Source organism: Ammospiza caudacuta, chromosome 7 (genome assembly GCF_027887145.1).
Source record: "Ammospiza caudacuta isolate bAmmCau1 chromosome 7, bAmmCau1.pri, whole genome shotgun sequence".
Lineage (NCBI taxonomy): Eukaryota > Metazoa > Chordata > Aves > Passeriformes > Passerellidae > Ammospiza > Ammospiza caudacuta.
In genome coordinates this window covers 27855115-27874378 of record NC_080599.1, presented here as the reverse complement: position 1 = coordinate 27874378, position 19264 = coordinate 27855115, and the positions used below count along the sequence as shown (strand labels likewise).

The 19264-nt window shown below is 39.7% G+C and overlaps 2 protein-coding genes across 2 annotated transcripts; one reads left to right on the top strand and one right to left on the bottom strand.

Moving 5' to 3' along the window:
• Positions 1-408: 408 nt before the first annotated feature.
• Positions 409-8257, bottom strand: HENMT1 (HEN methyltransferase 1). Its single transcript, XM_058808754.1, has 7 exons — positions 8232-8257; positions 7709-7837; positions 6111-6223; positions 5027-5161; positions 4450-4632; positions 2707-2884; positions 409-1374 (listed from the first exon to the last, which is right to left on the bottom strand). Exons 2-7 carry the CDS (start codon positions 7820-7822, stop codon positions 979-981), a joined length of 1119 nt encoding a protein of 372 aa, XP_058664737.1. The 5' UTR covers positions 7823-7837; positions 8232-8257; the 3' UTR covers positions 409-978.
• Positions 8258-10299: 2042 nt separating this feature from the next.
• On the top strand, positions 10300-18819 carry PRPF38B (pre-mRNA processing factor 38B). Its single transcript, XM_058808603.1, has 6 exons — positions 10300-10651; positions 13912-13980; positions 14274-14425; positions 14509-14569; positions 17126-17349; positions 17602-18819. The coding sequence occupies exons 1-6, from the start codon at positions 10373-10375 to the stop codon at positions 18455-18457; spliced, it is 1641 nt and encodes a 546-aa protein (XP_058664586.1). The 5' UTR covers positions 10300-10372; the 3' UTR covers positions 18458-18819.
• The last annotated feature ends 445 nt before the right edge of the window (positions 18820-19264 follow it).

Here is a 19264-nt window from a genome sequence, read left to right as displayed (position 1 = left end):
CAGTCTATTTCAGTTTCTCTTCCAGTTAAGGATTTCTTTTTAAAATGCTTTGCTTTTTTTCTGCTTCTGTGTTATCACAAAGTGACATCTATATTATCAGGAAAATGTGTCATTTGGATCCCATTCTTTTTCTAATCTAGAAAGAAAATTTTAAATTCAGAAGCTTGATCAGAAGTGTTCTGTTTAACTATTCTGACCATAACCAAACAATCAATACACACAGTATTTCACTTATATTCAGGATACTGCACTCTTTTCTTGATGTTGGTGTTGGAGGGGTTTTTTTGGTTGTGTTGTGGGGTTTTGTTCTTGTTAAATTTTTCGCATCTACTCTATTTGGATTTTACAGTTTTGAACAAAAGCTGCACATGAAAACACAGAAAATTTTTCAACTACACCAGAGATAGGTTAGCATTCACAATTACTGCAGTTCTTTAATTTTTTTAATATTCTTTGAAAAACAGAACAAATATGCCAGTTTCATATTTCAATTCAGCGGGAACAACATTTGGTTTTTATCAAGGCTGAGTATGTACTCATCTTGAAAAAGGCATCTATAAATTTTAAAGAAATTAAGAAAAAACTTGCCCTAAACTTATGTCTGACTCACATTATTCAGCACAACACAGTAGATGGTAAAACAAATTATCCTTGATGCTAACAAGAGACTACCAGAAATCATATAGTAATGATGGCTACAATAAAGCAATAGAAAGCAAAAAGATTTACTTCATTTTCTTCTTGGGAATAAATTCTTTCCTTTTAGCCCCTGATACTCACTTGAAACCCCTATGAGTTACTGTTACCTTTGTCAGAAGCACTCACCTTCACTCAGTGAGAGGTGCTGACAGATAACTACCACTGATGGAAGGTTAGAAAAGCTTTTGTGCTCTAGTTAGCATACAGAATATACCATTTGACAGCTTCTAAAAAAAACACTTTCATTACTTCACCTGAAGTTGGTTTGAGAAATCTGATCTAATTCTCTTCATTTTCATGTTCAATATTGAACATCACAGCAGAACCATCACTGCTCAGTGTGACCTTGCCTGCAATAAGCTTGCATAACTTCTCAAAGGTACCACAGAGTCGATTCACTTTGGGAAAAGAAAAGATTGTTCTGAGAGGTATGTAAACCTCATTTCCACTGACAAATGGTTCCATGTTTTTTTCAACAACCACTTTTCCAAGATAGTCAGAAAAATAGTCCATTGAAAGTTGGAATTTGGATTTTCTCTCAGGATCATCACTGTACTCCTGACGTTTTGACATTAAACGGTGCTTAATGATTTGGGCTGTGAAAATAACTTCACTGATCACTGCATTCTGCAAGTACTTCTCATCTTTTAGACTTGGGTACACTGCTTTGAAGACCTTTACAATATACAAGAAAACATAAAATGTTTATCACTATCACAAGCTCAGATTTTAACATCTGCTGTCCAAAAAACTGCTAAAATGGGAATATAATTTTTTATTCAATCCTGTTTCGCTTATTAAACAGTTTCAGGTAACAAAAACTAGGCAATATGAGCTGGTTTTCTTTATTACAACTACACTGGCAGTTAACTGAACTTAAACCAACACCCCAAAACCCAACAGGCAATACCTGCAAGATACACTTCTAGATCAGGCAAGATAAAGCCCTGCAATTCTTCACCTCTTTTTAATAATTTTCTTACTTCTCACATTATGGAGTTCTGGGGACAGTTTTATAGTGATGGAGATTCTAAACTAGTTCTGAATTGTCATCTGGAAACCAAGACTACAGCATGTCATTTATTGTTTTCAGAGTCAAACATTAAATATGCTCTCACAGCTGTAAGGAATGATAAAAATAAATTGTGACATCAAAATCTGGGGAACTGTAGTGTGTTACTGAGCTATAGTCCAAGGCTATTAAGGAAACTAAGCAGGCAATCTCATTCCCACCAGGTTATATGAGGTGTTTTGTACCAATGAAGTTCCACTGTCTATAATTATTTCTTACTTTCCAATTACACCTTGAAATGTTGAATTATTCCTATAAATTAGTTACCTTATAAAAATTAATTTGATAAGAAACACACAAAATTAACACTCTTGTTTAATCTCAAAGAATACCCATGTCAAAACTCTGCAAAATGACCCTATAACAGGAGGTAATGAAAGCAATTTCTAGTACATGTCCATCACCTAGATGTATTTCCAAGTCTGGTGAGCATTAAAGACTATTTCATTAATCTGTTAAGGGCAATAGATGACAGATGACATTTCACATGCATAGAAATTTCCAATACAGGAATTACAAATGTTTTTTATAGCTTGGAAGCAATAAAAGATAAAGCCATAACACAACTTTACGTTTCAGTTCAGGTCACATTTATCAAGACAGGTTTTTTTAAAATTTTTTATGTATCTGAAAAATCTGTGTCATTGCCAACAGCCACATAATAAATAAATAAATTTAATGACTAGAGGAAAAATAGCTGGCAGAAAGGAACAATTTCATTGCAAGGATAGGTATATTTTAAGATAAGAATGATTATCCATATTGTTATTTAGCAAATACCCTAAAAAGTTTAAGGCCTCTGTACAACTGCAAACACAGAGACTGAGACTGTCTTGCTGTGATTATCAGCAGTATTTCCTGGTAACAACCCCACAGGCAGTCATAGGCAACTTTACTCTTTATTCACACCTCTAAAGGAAGAAAACAATACTTACTGTTTTGTAAACTGCTTCCATTGGTTTCTCAGACTGAACAGATTCAGCACTTTGAGGGTATTTTCTAAAAAACACACCTATTTGGGTACAAAACCCAACCTTCTCCATTCCTGTTGGTGGGTGCCCGACACCAGTAAATTCCACTGAGTAATCATAGCATCTAGCAGTCTCTAGAGCCCTAAGAAAGACCAATTATTCCAATCATATGAAATATTCATCTTTCCATGTGATAAAGAGCCGTTCTTAAGGAGAATCAAGACTCTAAGGCTGCAAAGGCTTGAACATCATTTCTCTAACAATACTCCCAGGCCTGAAGATAAGCACTGTCACATCTTGTTGTACCAGAGCTCTAAGATGCTTACCATAATCTGAATCATTTAGTATCAGTAATTTAGCCACCCAAACATTACTGTTTCTTCTACAAAATGTGCATCAATGTTAATGCCCACAGCTGCTTACTCACCAGCCTGGAAGTCAGCTATACAATGATTTTCAAGAACAAGTTTATTTGAGAAGAACCCATGGAAAACATACACACCTTTAAACCACAAGAGACCAGTTAATAGAGAAAGTGTGGTTTGCTGTAAATATAGAAAGACTAAAATCTACCTAATCAAGGTTACAACAGTCTATATAACACCTAAATGAAAAGTATCTTGTATCATCAGCCAGCGTGAACAAATGGGGCAGGAAACCAAAACTGTGCTACCTACCAGCACTATTCTCCATGGAAAAGAAGAAAAGTAAATTAATATCTCATGTATTTTAGAGAATAATGTAATATTTCTATTTCACAACACAAAGGCTTTCTCATGTTTACAGCTCAGAAAATGCCCACATTTCTTCAGTGATACCAATATTTTAAATTCATATCTATCTAAAAGCAAAATCTAAATATACTTGAAGTCACAGAAATTTTCTCTAAGGTATTCTAAGGTAGCTAATTACAGGCAGGTTTTAGTATTGTTATGTAGGGAAAAAGACATGCTTCCAGCTTTGCAAAACCATTTACTCAAAAATCACTGGATACTTTAAAGTGTATGGCAGAAACAAGGGGCAAAATTTCCAGGACAGCTACACCAAGAGTTGGCTACTGAGGTATGGCATTCTTTACTGTACCATGTATTTTCTTCCACAACTGCTTGACAGCTGAATGTTATCAGAGCATCCCATTGTCTCTGTCTTATTTTTATTACATGCCTGATATTAAGGGTAAGATAGATCTCATATAACCCTCTGTCGTGCACATATGATCTGCATTAAATCCCTCATTGTGCCATGATCCATTAAACTATCCTGTGTGTTCAACATGCTGTGGCTATCTGATAAATCTGCTTGCATACTCTTACTGAGTGCTTTGATTACACACCATATAAAGCAAGCCCATTCCTTGGATTTTATGAAGAATTTCTATAGCAGGGTATTAGGCAAAAACATTGATTGATACCTTATATTTCAGATGTGTTAATTGTCATAAAGATCTATAAAGAGTAAGTAAAAGTTTTAAATCTTTTTTTGCACAGCAGTTAAAGTAAAAGCCAATTTAACCACCATCATAAAATACAAAATCCACAGAAAATGCTTAACCGCTCTCAACAGCAAAGAGATCACCAAAGCAGGAGGTGACACTTCACTGACAGAAAACCACATAAATGAACCTTTCTGAAAATGCACAGCCATTCACACTACTGGGCACTCAGAGTTGCATCATGTGCACCCAGCATATGATGTTCAGTACCTTACCAGCTTTGAAACTCTGCTTGGCTCCACTCGAATTTGTGGTCTGGATGCCTGTATAACATCACTCTTGGAAGCAAACAGTTGAATTCAGAATTTGGAGTGCTGATCACAACTATGCTCGGAGCCATGAAACCAAACACCACTTCAGGAAACTTCTTCAGCTCTGATTCTTCCAGGTGTTCTATTCTGAAAAGAGTAAGTTGATGTCTTTGTTTAAAAACACACTACTATAATGTTAACAACCAGTCAAAAGAACCCCAAACCCCTATTTGTAACTTATAATTTTACACCTATCAATATGAGCACTGGCACTGTGGCCAAGTAGCAGCACAGGGGATTTTCTCTGAGCAAATCTCCTCTTGCATTTCGTACTTTTTCCTCAGTATGCTCTTCCTGCCATAAGCACTACCTAAATTACTTAGCATGATTAATTTAAACACAAGTTAGCAGCCACTCTTCTACTTTCTACTTTTCTAATTCTACTCTTCTGCTTGAAAGGTTTGATCAAGTCTGTTTGGAGCAAGGACAAAATTCCAAACTGAACTCTAAAAAAACCATTATGTATTGTGCTGATACTCACAGTTCAATACACGTCACCAAGTCAAAACCAAGCATGCAAGGATCTTTGTGGGCAACTGAACCATGATGCAAGGTAACAGTTAGGGATCTTTCAGATGGCTGCAAATAATCAACAGGAAGAGGAGACAATGTATGCCTACAAAAGTATTAAAAATATGTTACAGGAAGCACCTTAAGATGAGATAAATAGTGCATGAAAATGAACTAGCTAACACCCTGCATAGATACCTCATGAATTTCAAAAAGGTTTACTTGACATGGATATAACAAAGAATATGCAATACAAACACTTCTTCTAACTACCTATCATAGGACAGAAAGAGCAGAAGTTAATGCAGAAACTGTCCTTTGTTTACAAAAATTTCCATTATATTCTCAAGTCACCTGGAAAGCCACTTATAAATTCTGATAATAGTTAAATTCCAGATACACAGTAAGTCTGGTTTGGACAAGCTTTGCAGGGTTTTGGGGGGAGTTTTGGCCAAGCATATTCCCTATTTTTCCCAAGTAAAATACACTGAGAAACCAAGTACATGTGCAAATTTCATTCTGAAGTACAGCATTAGACAAAACACAGAATAAATATTACATATAAAAGGTTACTTCTCCTCATTCTTGAGAAAGAGTGAGAGAAAACATCCAGATCCTACAGACTCACTGAAACTGTGTTAATCTGCTTTCAGTAAATCTACATTCATCCCTTGGACCAACGCTTCAAAGATCACATAAACCTCTCATTTTAGAGAGGTTCTTAACCAGACCCCACACACTGAGCTAACCTTCCTATTTCAAAATGATAAACAAGTCCCCACCTTGGTGACTAAAGTCCCATGTACATCTCAAAAAGATCAAAACTGATCCTTCTGAAGACAATAATGTCACATATAAGCATACATAGATATTCCTAACACCATGCACTAGTGCCTTTACAAACAGTGCATTTCTCAGATGTGCACACCCTGAGGCCTCTGCAAGCAGGGGGAATGACAGAGCAGCTTTTGGTGAGCTCCTGGCTCCAGCCAGGTGAACCCACCACACCACTAGGGAAAGACAGACACAAACCTCAAAGCAACCAAAGAGCTTACATTTTCTCTTTCATTACATTTGCACAGATATCTAGCCCAGCTAACACTTCAATGCAACTGCAGAATTTCAGCATCCAGAGAAGGCTGCAATCAGCACATCCTAAATCTGCCACCTGTAAATTACATATAAAAAAATTAAAATTAAAATTATAGTATTAAGTAATTTCAAAGACTTGCATAAAATAAAAATTCCATACTTATCAACATAACTTTTTAATACAAAGCATTTCAGATCGTAATTAAAATTTACAGCTGTAAGCAAGCAGGATAGATGCAGATTTGAAAATTCTTTTTAAAAAATGTATATGAAGATCCTGCAAGATATTTTAAAAAGAATTAACCTTTTGTTACTACAGCTATAAACAAGTACATGTAGGACATCCCACTGACTCTGGAGAATGTCTTCCACATGAGCAACAGAAAAGTATGATTTCAAGTACAAAAGCTGCAGCAATTTTCACATTCACCACTGCTTTTCACTGGGCTGTTCTCCCCTCAAAACACTGAGAACAGGTTCACCAGCAGCCAAGTCAGCAGCAAAGAATCTGCATAAAACAAGTTTACAAGCTCAGTCTAATGTTTAAGTGGGGAACTTTGGGGATATTCAGACCATGAAGTCAAATAATAAGGCAGTCTTTCCTGTAAGCTAAAGAGATAGTTGAGTATGTAAACCAACTCCCACTGCTCCTTCTCAGGCTCAGTCAAGGTTGAAGCACACTGCTGCTCCCCATGTGAAAATCCTGAGTTGTTTCTACCCAGTTTATCTACTGTCTGTGTAAACCCTCCCACCCCTTCCACATCCTAAATCAGAAAACCCAAACCTTTAAAGACAGATGCAACACTGGTGAATATGTTCTATTTTAAAGCATATTACAGTGCCATGGCATCATAGACTGGGTTACATTTTTATTAGCTACTAGAAGTATGATCACATAAGTAATGCAGGTGCATCAGTTTCTTGCATGCCCTATTAACATCACTTTAAGGGTTAAACACTGCAGACTTGAGAAGATCTTTTTGGGAAGGAAGTGAGGAGGACACAGAATATTACTTAAACAATTTAGTTTTTCACAGTGAGTAGTAAAACAAAAGTTCTGGTATATTGGGGGAACACAGGTAACAAGACAGCTAGAGGGGTCACAAGATCTTAAGAAAGTGGAGATGAGTTAGCCTCACATAATCCCACACTCTCAATGTCACTTCTCATCTGAGATGCAAATGATGAAATAAACCTGACACACTACATGGAACTAACTCTCTGGAAAGCAAAACCCCACTATGAGGAAAGCAACTTGAACCAAATTCCGCAGCATTATATTAAAAACAGAATGCCCACTACATTCAAAAACAATTTAAGGCATTTCTCTTTTTTAAATATTCTCTTTTTCCTGTCAAGTAACATTAATTTTATGCACCCCTGCAAAACAACATATCACAAGGTATCTGCTAAGGACATTCAGTTTTAACACTCCTTCACTACTATTGTTTGGTAATTTATGCATTTTATGCAACAGGTTATTTATGCATTTTGTGTCCCTGAGATGCCAAGTGTCAATTTACTTCCAAGTTAATAACCGAAAGAGACAAAACATACCAACCTTCTTAGGTTTGTACTTCTCCACTAAATCTTTAACAAACTGGTAGCGTTGTTTGTACAAAGGAGGTTCAAATTTAATAATTTGCCTAAACTCTTCTTTGAAGTTCTTATCCATAGTATTCTGGGAATCCTAAAATAAAAAGTTAACTCTTATTTTCTGAAGCACTTCACAATACATCCAATTACAAAGTTTGTTGTTTTCAGTGGTGTTTGAGTCCCAATTAAGCAGGGGCAGACCTGATCTGACTTCTATTCAAAGAACGACAAACATTGGGATTAGCACATTTAGGCTGTTCTCTCCATACGTAATTATGAAAATAACCTTATGCAAACGACTATAAATCATATACAAATCCAAAAAGGCAAATTTCATAATCTGTCACTCTCCATCCGGCACACCGGGACAGAGACCATAACCAAACACTGCAACCAAACGCATCTGGGCCAAGCCCGCGCGCAACTTGATTGTTCTACGAGGTCTTTTACACACAAATAAAAATATGTTTTTGTGTATATATACGCACAAAAGCCGGCTCGGCGTTCAGGCCAGTCCCCCGCCGCCCCACAGCTCAGCGGGCCTGCTGGGCTCCCCTCAGCAGCGCCCGCCTGACCCCGCCGGCTCCTCAGCCGCCCCGGCTCCCGATCCCAGCCGGCTCCCGATCCCAGCCGGCTCCCGACCCCGATATCCACTGCCCCCGACAGCCACTGCCCCCGGCCCAGCCACCCCCTGCCCTAGCCAAGGCTCCCCCGCGCTTCCCGTCCACCTTCCCTCCCACGGCGAGCTCCCGCCTGGCACAAGCGGCCGCCCCTACGGGGGTGCGGCACCTCCGGGCAGCGCCAGGAGCTGCAATGGGCAGCCCCCAGTGCGGGGGGTGTTCCCTAAGGCGCTTCTGTGATAGACGATAAGTGGGCTCCAACGAGCGTTCCGCGGCCCACCTGTTCTACAGACCCGTGCCAGCCTCTCTCAGTGTCATTTAAAGTGATTGGCAGCCGCGAGCGGTGTCCCCACTTTTTTACACTAAACCCCCAAAATCTCGCCACTCCTCATGCCAGTCCCTTGCGGTGCTGCTGTGTCTAAAGCCACTTGTGCTCCGCCACAGAGGGAAAGCGCGCTAGGGAGCTGGTTGTCATACACAGTGAACTAACCCTGACTGGGTGAGTGCGGCAGAGAGCACACACATCCAAAATCGATGTCTTTTGCAGCGTCTCATTAAGTATTTTCCACACTAGGGCAAATTTGTCGCTCGGTAAGCAGGCAGCTGTGTAGCACATGGTGAAAGTAGAAAGGAAAGCGTGGCTCTAAATGTCCCATTTCTTCTGTTAACAGCATGCAAAGCGTTTGCTAATCGCAGGGCTGGTATTAATATAGTGTAGGCCTGGGACCTAGAAGGAGGCAGGACTCAGGTGGAAGTGAGGGGGATAAAGTTAGATAAGTTACATAATTCAGTGCCCTTTTAAGATTTCAGAATATTCTAGAAATGTGTATGCCAACTTTTGGCTAACGTTTTACGTTTTGTGGCCTAGACAGAGCACATAGTTACTCCTTTTGGCTGCTAATTGTTTAACCCTGAACTATCACTTAGTACCTACATCTCAACTAGATAATTCTATAAATTCTGGCCAGTTTTGTGTTTGTTTTTTTTTTTTGGGTTTTTTTTGCCTCAGAGAAAGGTTTATTAATAGAAGTCTTTTACATAGCAGCTTCCAATTCTATGGATTCTGAGGTATGCTGTGAAATTCTAATTACAAGTCAGTATAATGGATTCTTTAGAACAAAAAAGAACAAAAAACGTATAGAGAAGAAGAGTAGTAAAGTTAACAGTAAAATTCAATTAGTAACACATTGCAAATTCACACAATGTTCTAATAGTTCATAAGACTTCACCCCAAGACGTATCACTGTAAGTAAAACTTTCAGAATTATCACCTGTTATAATTCTCCACTCTGAACAACATAATCACAGAGATATCCTTTCTGATTGCTCTAATAATGACATTTGATTGGAGATCCAATCTTTGGAAGATTGGGAACATGAAAGAGATGCTGTGGCCCCCTCCGGGGTTACAGCACGCTGAACATTTCTGGATGTTCAGTGTGGATTGGGCTTGAAGCAGCCTGGTCTAATGGAAGGCGTCCCTGCCCATGGCAGGGGTTGGAACCAGACAGACGGTCCTCAACGTCCCCTTCCAACCCAAGTCATTCTGTGACTTCTTTGCTTCTCTGCTGCTGTGGAGGCAGAAGCGGCCAGCGCCAGCTGTGCCGTGGCCTCATTACCACCGACAAGGGACCGAAGGGACCACTTTTCAACTTTGTAAATTCCGGGGCTGAGTCCACAGAACTCCGTGTGACGGTGTCAGCAGCTGCCCCCCGCCGGGTCACGGCGTCCCCTCGCTCTCCCTGGCAATGATGTCCCGCCCGTCGGGTCCCCGCGCTGCCCCCAGGCGAGGCGAGGCGAGGGCGGAAACGGCCGCGCTGTGGGCGGGCGGGGCCGCGGCAAGGCTCCGCGGCTCCCCCGCCCTTTCCCCGCCGCGCCCCGCGGGTCGGTGACGCGGCCCCGGAAGGCGCCGCCGTCACTTCCCCGGCCGCCATCTTGTCGGGGCTGAGGCAGCGCCCGCCGGCCCCGCTCCGTGTGCGCGGCCCGCCTGCCCCGAGCGCCGACCCGCCATGGCCAACAACAGCCCCGCGGTGGCGAACTGCCAGGGGCAGCAGGTGGCCCAGCACCCGCCCGGCGCCGTCCCGCCCGTGCAGCAGCCTCTGCAGAGCGGGGGCCCCAAGCCGGCGGCCTCGGGCAAGCAGGGCAACGTGCTACCGCTGTGGGGCAACGAAAAGACCATGAACCTGAACCCTATGATCCTCACCAACATCCTGTCGTCGCCCTACTTCAAGGTGCAGCTCTACGAGCTCAAGACCTACCACGAAGTGGTGGACGAGATCTATTTCAAGGTGAGCCCGCGGGCCGCGCTGGCGCCGGGCCCAGTTTGCCTGCGGCCCGCGCCTTTTCGCCCCTTATCTTGCGGTGAGGGATGGGAGTAAGTATCGGTTCTGTTGCTGAGCTGGGGGAATCCGAGGCTCTGCCTTCTCTGCCTCACCAAAGAAGCGTGTTCCGCGTCGGATTTGGAATTGCCGAGCTGTTAATGGGTTTCGGAGAGGGCAGCCGGGGCGGTGGGGGCGAAATGGCCGTCTGAGGGCTGCGCCTTCAGCCGGAGCGAGCGGCAGGGCGCGGATCTGTGCCGCCGCCGAGCCCGGCCCTCCCGCAGCGCGGGGCCGCCTGCGCGCCCCGTACCCACCCGGGAGCCATGGTGGTCACTCACCCTGGGTGTCTGCGTGTGGCCTTCATCCTCAGCTCCATGTTAGAATTGCCTCCTCTGTAACTCAGTTTACAACTTAACGAGTTCCTTTTAGTGCTTCTCTTGCCGTTAGGTGAGATGTGCTGGGGAGATGAATGGTCTGTATCAGGGCACCCATGTCTCGGTTCTTGTTTTGTTAGCAGGATTGAATCAGTTTTGCACCGAGGCTTCCATCAAGCCACTCTCCCAGGTAGAGGTATGCATAATTAATGCTAATCAACGCAGCAACTTTCTTTGTTCTGATAACGAGACCAAAATTTAGATAATTCAAGGTTAGATAATTCATTTAGTCACCTGTGTTTTGATTATTACTGGCGTATTTTTTCAGGTGAATTCATTTTGCTTGATAATGTTACTGTGTCACCTGGTGGGTTTCAGTATATTTGAAATTAATAAAATAAAAAGCAAAGGTAGCCTTTTTGTTTCATTTATCCAAGCCAAATCAAGTTACTTCAGGCACCAGAATTGTGAAAACTAATTCCACTACAGTATTTTGAGATTTTTGGCAGTTTGCACTTACTTACGCTACTGTTTTTTCATGTAAAGATAGCTTTTCTCTGCCTGTGCTCTGTCATTTGGAGCTGATTATTTGTTTCTCCTAATACATAGTGTAACATATATAGTCAGCAGTATCTCTCCAGTTAATTTACTACGTTTCATGTGTGAGAGACTCATGACTATTTAAATGGAAAGCAGCAGAGTTTACTTACGCAATTGATTTTTAGAGCTGAAAAAGTTATGAAAGAAATGTATTTTCAGAAACATTGAGAGCTGTCTCTATTTTTAAAGTGAGCCCCTTCAGATGCGCTAAAAAGTATTTGGTGCAATTTGTCATCTTTGTGCTGGTAGAGCTCAGCAGCAGTAGGTCGGATAGTTCATTTGCTTGACCCACAGTTTCAATTTTATCTTAAATTTGGGAAGAATTTTCACAAGCCATTAAAAACCTGCATGTTGATCTGATTTATTTACTGAACTTGACAGTTAGTGACTCAAAACTGCATGCTAAATAAAGAGAAAACTCAGCCCCTTACTCACTCATGAGTAATGGCTGTGAGGGAGAAGATAACCTGATGGTTCAGCTGCTTCATTGATATCAATAAGATCTGAATTCTTTTCATGTTTTAAGATTCCTGAATAATTGCTGTGGGGTTTTTTTTTGTTAGTTGTTTTTTTTTGGTTTGGTTTGGTTTTTTTTAATGAGTTGTTGGGTTGGGTTTTTTTAAATGACCTGTCATAGCAGCTGTATCTTCAAGTGTATTTGTCTGTCTAAGAATCAAGTGGCTCTTCTAGAAAATACTAGAATGCTGGGTGCTGGATTATGAGGAAGGGTGATAGTAAGTCAAACAGGCAGCTGGTGATAAGCACCATCTTTGGAGATATGGATCGTGTCCAGATGTTTGAATTAATTCGTTTGTAATTCTGGGCTCCTGTTTCAGTTCTGTATCTACGAAGTGCAGGACTTCCTTTTTCTTTATCTCTGACCTTAACACCATGTGCATGTCCTCAGCTTCATTTCATCTGTGTATTTCCAACAAGTTAAGCATGCAAAGCAGTCTTGGTGGGATCAAAACTTTAATTACTTCTTTTTGAAATGAATATTGTTTTCAGGGTTTTGTTGTTTGTTTTAATTGATACCTGTCAAAACCAGCATGTTTACATTGACTGTAATTAAAGTTGAAGACTAGGTTTGTGATAATGTAATACTCAATCCTTTGACTAAAAAATACTTTTCATTTCCTGTGAGAGGCAATACTATATAACCAGAGAGATATGTAGGATTATTTGTGTAGTATTTATGAACTTCTCATGCTAACAGTACAGGAAGTCGTAGTGGATTTTGAATTCTACAGTGTTGGCATCTCTCATATTTCCTGTTTGGTAAAGACAGCAACCGTAAAAACCCAAACAGTTCAGCAACTTCTGCTGTTAGTGTGTCTCTGATGTCATGTGATTGTGTACAGAATTGGTTTTATTTCATGTTTTGTTAACGAATCTTAATTTGTGAAGTACCGTACAGCATGAACTCTTATTCCCAATCCACTGTAGCACCGTTGTACCATTTTTGTCTTTTACATATATTTTAAGTTGATGTGTTTAGAAAATATACGTGTTCATTGAGCCAGGTATTGCTTCTCTGAATTTCAGAATATCAACAATAGCATAGGCAATTTATGTCGTTCTGAGCTTGTTTATGACTCTTATTGTCAAGTTTTATGAATGGTGTTGATTAACTTTGTTTGTGCACTCATCCCTAAGTGTATCTCAAAAGATTTGTCTTCAGCAAATTTTACATCCCTGCAGTCTAAGAGAAAAAACTTTGACTTTATGTTAAAATACTACCCTTAATAAACGTATTTCTTTTGTCCTATTAGTAAGAGATAAAATAAATCTCTAGTTAAGTTTACTTCAAAAATGAGACTTAGGAATGTGAGACTGTATGTTTTGTCTTTTGTAGCTGTCATCAGCAGTTATCACTTAACTTGTAAGGAGATGGTTTAAATAAAGGCAGTTGTCCAGTCACCCAAGGAAATAGTAATGATGGGGTTTAGTCATAAAGTATTTGAAAGAACGTGGAGTATAGAATAAGCATGGATGTTTTCTTTGGGGTTATGGGATTTGTTTGTTTAAATTTCATTCAAGATTTTGGCTGTAATTTCATAATGTGGTAATTAAAATAGCCAAGTGCTTTGCTTTAATGACAAAGCAGACTTGATCTTGAAATTGCTAGAAGACAGTTTTTTAAGATTGGTTTAGGATATCCATTGTTAAATCAGGCTTGTGTGGTCACCTAAACATTATGAAGGTTGTAATTGTAATTTTCTTTCTTTCCTCCTGTCCCCCACCTCACCCTTTCAGGTAACACATGTTGAACCATGGGAAAAGGGCAGCAGAAAAACAGCAGGCCAGACAGGGATGTGTGGAGGGGTAAGTAGAAGTACGTGCCTTCTTAAATATTTCTGTCTGGTAAATAACGTTTCAAAGCATAGATAAAATGTGCTTGTATGTTGGCTCAGTCTCTGATATAAAATACTTATTACAAAGAGTAGATACATTCTTCTCACTTCCAAAGCTATGGATGTCAGTAGTGTTACTTTTTCCCCATAGCTTTGTTTGTAGATTTAGATTTTATGCTGTGTTAGTTCTCATATTCTTTTGTAGGTTTGGGATAATGTCTTTGTGACTTTCTGCATCCTCACCTAACTTTCTGCTTTTGAAAGGTGCGTGGTGTTGGAACTGGAGGAATTGTGTCTACTGCTTTTTGTCTGCTCTACAAGTTATTTACACTGAAGCTCACTCGTAAACAAGTGATGGGCCTTATCACTCATACGGACTCCCCGTATATTAGGGCTCTTGGATTTATGTATATTAGGTAAGTATCAATATCATCAACTAATGACTGATCCAGTATGCAGAAAGCTGTATTAAAATTTTATATTGTTTTTGTGCTTAAAGGTACACACAGCCTCCTACAGATCTATGGGACTGGTTTGAATCCTTTCTTGATGATGAAGAGGTATGTCGGCGAGGGTAATAATTTATTTTCTTTTGTTTCTTTTCATGTTACTGCTTTAGGCTTAAACATTGCTCGACAGGGTTTTCTGTAGTTTGAATGTTACAGTGTTAAGTTCTTGTAATATTAACAATATGTATGTTAATTGGTGCAGGAAACAGGTTTGAGCTGTGACCTGGGTAATTTCTCTTAGATTTTGAAGATCTAACAGATTTTTTCATTGGTTAAGATGTTACTGTGTCACATTTGCAAAACCATGTGGAACAGGTGTACTGAATCAGAATGCAGACAGCAGGCTGTGTGAATGTGTCTTCTGTGTTTTTTAAAATCAGTTACTTTTAGGTAAGGTGTAGTAAGTCATGCAAGTGCTAAATTTGTATTATCACTTTATTACTGGGATAGGGGAATTGATGGTTACATAAAAGAGTGGGAACGGTAGAAACCAGCATTCACCTTTGAAAATTCTGCCAGAAATCTCTGTGGTTGTTATTCATGTCCTAGAACAGCTAAACCCAGGAATTCTTCAGAGAAGAAGCAAAAAGCCAGATTATTGCATAAGGTGGCTTTATCTCTGGAATCTTAATGTCTTTGTTATTGGGGCAGATAAAGGGATGAGTTGCTAACTGAAGAAATTCAGTAAAGAAGATTGCATTATTATTCAGTCAGATAGGAGAATACCTTTGGTATCCTAGTCCTGATTTACTGTTTGGAGAAACAGTAGAGAGCTGGTGGGTAAGGTTTCTTGGGCTATGAAGTTGAGTACACAGTCTGCTGCATACTGCTGCAATTAAGATTTATTGAGCAGGTTTGAAATTACATTCTAAATTTAAGACTAGAACAGGAAGGCTCACTTGCCATCTTCAGTGTGACAGTAGGCATTTACTTGAAGAAATTTCAAATGTTGTAGTTGCAAATAATGTCCAAATACTGGTAATAAAAATAGTGTTAATTACACCTGTGTCTAACTGCAATGCAGTGTATTTATTTTAAACATTTAAAAATTTCACGCTAAGTATCAAAAACATTGAGCAAAGGAAACAACTGGTGATTTCAGATAAACCCATGCTATAGTCAATTTTTAACAAAAATGAAACAAATTGGACTTGAATCAATGTAATGTCCTTCTCCCCCAAGTGGGATTAGCTAATAAGAATTCCTCTCCACAACGTTGGACTGTAATTTACGAGAAGCATTGGGGTGGCTTCATTCTCAGGGTCACACAAAGTCAATTTCAAGGACAGTAAAGCAGTCACAAGTACAATGCATTGTGCAGGTCTTAACTGGTCCATTATTCAAAGCATTATTTTTTAGTTTATACATTTCAGTTCTTGCTGATGCTGGGTATCAAGATGTGTTTATTTCTTGTTGCTTAAAATCTCCTACTATGCTTTTGGAATTAGTGTTTCTTTCCCAGCTGCTATCAGTAGCTTTCTGTTATGTAGAAAACCTGCTTGGGGCTGCTTAAGTTTCTTACCAGTCCTGGTCAAACTCAGTAGGATGAAGCAAATTTTCATATATGGAATTATTTAAACCTACAGGATTTTTTTTCCCCTCCAGTTCTTAAAATCTGGAAGCAGTTCATCTTTTGTCATGCTGCTGTGAAAACCTTCCCAGGACACAGTTACTTTTCAGAATGCTTCTTATGTTTATTTTGTTTAACTGTACGTACTCTCCAGGTGCTACGTTTAACTCCTCTTTTTCTTCTTTAGATCTCTGCAGCGATTATATTTGGAAAAACTGTATATCTGAACACTTAAATGTGTGTGAGTGCAAGCAGTTTTACGTTCAGATTTTCTCTTCCTGTTTAGATAACAAATCTCACTTTCCTTGTGTGCTTGCACTATAGGTTTGGGACTGACAATAGCTGACTAACATGTCCTGAGCTGTGAGAGGGCATAGCAAGAAGGCCTTCATGCGGTAATGACCCTTTTCAGAGACAATGGTCATCATGGATTATGCGTTTCCAATTATTTGTTCATTTATTTATTTTTTTACATATTTCTAAATTAGAAACCTCACTGCTTCATGGCAGTTGGTTTGCTATTGCTTCCAATTCTGTTAGGATGCCATTTTGTACTAGAGGTCTTTCTATGATCATTTTTAGATAGGCAATGATGTAGTTCATAAATGATTTAGGCCACAGGGTTGGGTATGATGGTACACAGTTGTATATCCACAAAATGGAGTATTAAATGTAGTTTCAGAGGACTTCTCAACTTTGTGGCATTAAAATACAATGCAAGATCATACCATATAACCAGACTGTGTAAGGGGATTTTGTGTTAATCTCTTCATCAACAGTCCCTTACCATCCAGATGGCTGCAGGATTAGTATGTGCCTGCATGCATATATATTAAGTACCATTCCCTATCTGTAACATTCTGCCAAATCCAAAGGGTGCAGAGTTTGAATTTCTCTAAGGAAATGTATTAGAATATGAGACAAGTAAACTTTCATAATCATGAGACTTCAGTAGGACAGTAATGTAGCAGCATATTTTTTTTAATCAGTAAAGAATATTTTTGACCATCAGGATATTTTTTGCTTGTATTTTGCAGGACCTGGATGTGAAGGCAGGTGGGGGTTGCGTTATGACCATAGGGGAGATGCTTCGTTCCTTCCTCACTAAGCTTGAATGGTTTTCCACGTTGTTTCCAAGAATTCCTGTGCCAGTCCAGAAAGCCATTGACCAGCAAATCAAAAGCAGACCTAGAAAAATCAAGAAAGATGGCAAGGAGGGGATGGAGGAAATAGACCGGCATGCAGAACGTAGACGTTCAAGGTCACATAAACATTATTTTAAAAATTAATGTTAAAAGTTCAATATCGAACTACTTATTACCAGCAACGTGTTGTCTTTTCACTGAAATAGGTTTTAAGGCAACAGTTTATGGATGCTAGTGGACTAAAATAATCAGATGATATTTTCTATTTAAGATTAAATACAAACTCCGTCTGTAAAGTATAAATTGGAAAGAGGATTTCTTAACTATTGAAGGAGGTGTTTCATGTAGAATGTCTTCTATTTTAAAAGGTCTCCAAGACCAAGATCCATCAGTCCCAGGAGGTCTCCCAGAAGATCCAGAAGCAGAAGTCACCATCGGGAAGGCCATGGATCATCTAGTTTTGATAGAGAACTAGAAAGAGAACGAGAACGGCAGAGATTAGAACGTGAAGCAAAGGAGAGAGAAAAGGAAAGGCGGAGATCGCGAAGTACTGATCGCTCACTGGAACGGAGGCGAAGCAGAAGCAGGGACAGATACAGAAGCCGGAGTCGAAGTCGTGACAGGAAAGGAGATAGAAGAGACAGGGACAGGGAGAGAGAGAAAGAAAATGAACGGAGTCGGAAAAAAGAGAGAGATTATGATAAGGAAAGAGGTAGTGAGAGGGAAAAAGATCGATCTAGAGAAAGGTCAAAAGAAAGGAAAAGTAAGGGTGACACAGAGGAGAGGAGACACAAGGATGACAAAGATGAAAAGAAACACCGTGATGACAAGAGGGATTCCAAAAAAGAGAGAAAGCATAGTAGAAGTCGAAGCCGGGAAAGAAAGCACAGGAGTAGGAGCCGAAGCAGGAACACAGGGAAGCGCAGCAGAAGCAGGAGCAAAGAAAAATCAAGTAAACATAAAAATGAAAATAAGGAGAAGTCAAATAAAAGAAGTAGAAGCAGAAGCAGAGGAAGAACAGATAGTGTTGAGAAGTCCAGAAAACGAGATCAGAGTCCCAGCAAAGAAAAATCTAGGAAGCGTAGCAGAAGCAAAGAACGTTCCCACAAACATGATCACAGTGATAGCAAGGACCATTCTGACAAACATGATCGTCGAAGGAGCCAAAGTACAGAACGAGAGAGCCAAGAAAAGCAACAGAAAAGCAAAGATGAGACTGTGTGAATTCTTTCAAAGTGGATCACATTGAATCCTATAAATGTTTGATTAAATCCTGCTTATTTTTTCTTAAAGTTGAGATTGTGCAGTAGTTGATGAGCACTCTTCTCCGACCTCCCTCTAGGCTGCAGATTGTCATTTCCTATTTTCGGTAGGGAAGTGCCTTTGTAAACCCATTCAATGCATTGACGGTTTCAAACCATTTGTTTAGTTTAATTTGTAATGCCGAGATTGTTCTTGCATTTTTATTGTTCAGATGTTTCTGAAATGTACAGTCTGTACATATGTCCTGAAAATGTTTTAATTCCTTTGGCATGGTTGCCATGTTGGTTAAATTTGTATGAGGCAATAAACTGCCACTAATTATACTTTCCTTTTGTAGACGTGGAATTATGGTTTGTATCCTGAAGTTAGCATGGCTGTGCTTTCCATAATAGTATGGCTTTTAGGGATGGATCTGGTATGTGTATTATAGCTGAGATATTTATGTGCGTACAATGTACAGTGAGGGCTGCAGATTTAGAACTAACATTTATGCCCACTGTATCTGCTGTTTTGTCCAAAGCTTTTAAAATGTATTATGTTGATCACCAGTGGTGTTAAATTGAGTGGACTTTCAGAGATAGTGGTTTTGATGCAAGGATGTAGATTACGTTGGGGCTTGTTTAGTTGTTCTGTAGAAAGGCTACCTCAAGCGGACACTGTAAAGGTTGACAGATGAGTACCGTAGCCATCTATGCATTTTGTTTGAAGAAAATCCATGTAAGCTTCCTTTTTTTTTTTAAAAACACAGTTTATCCATTTGTGGTCCTT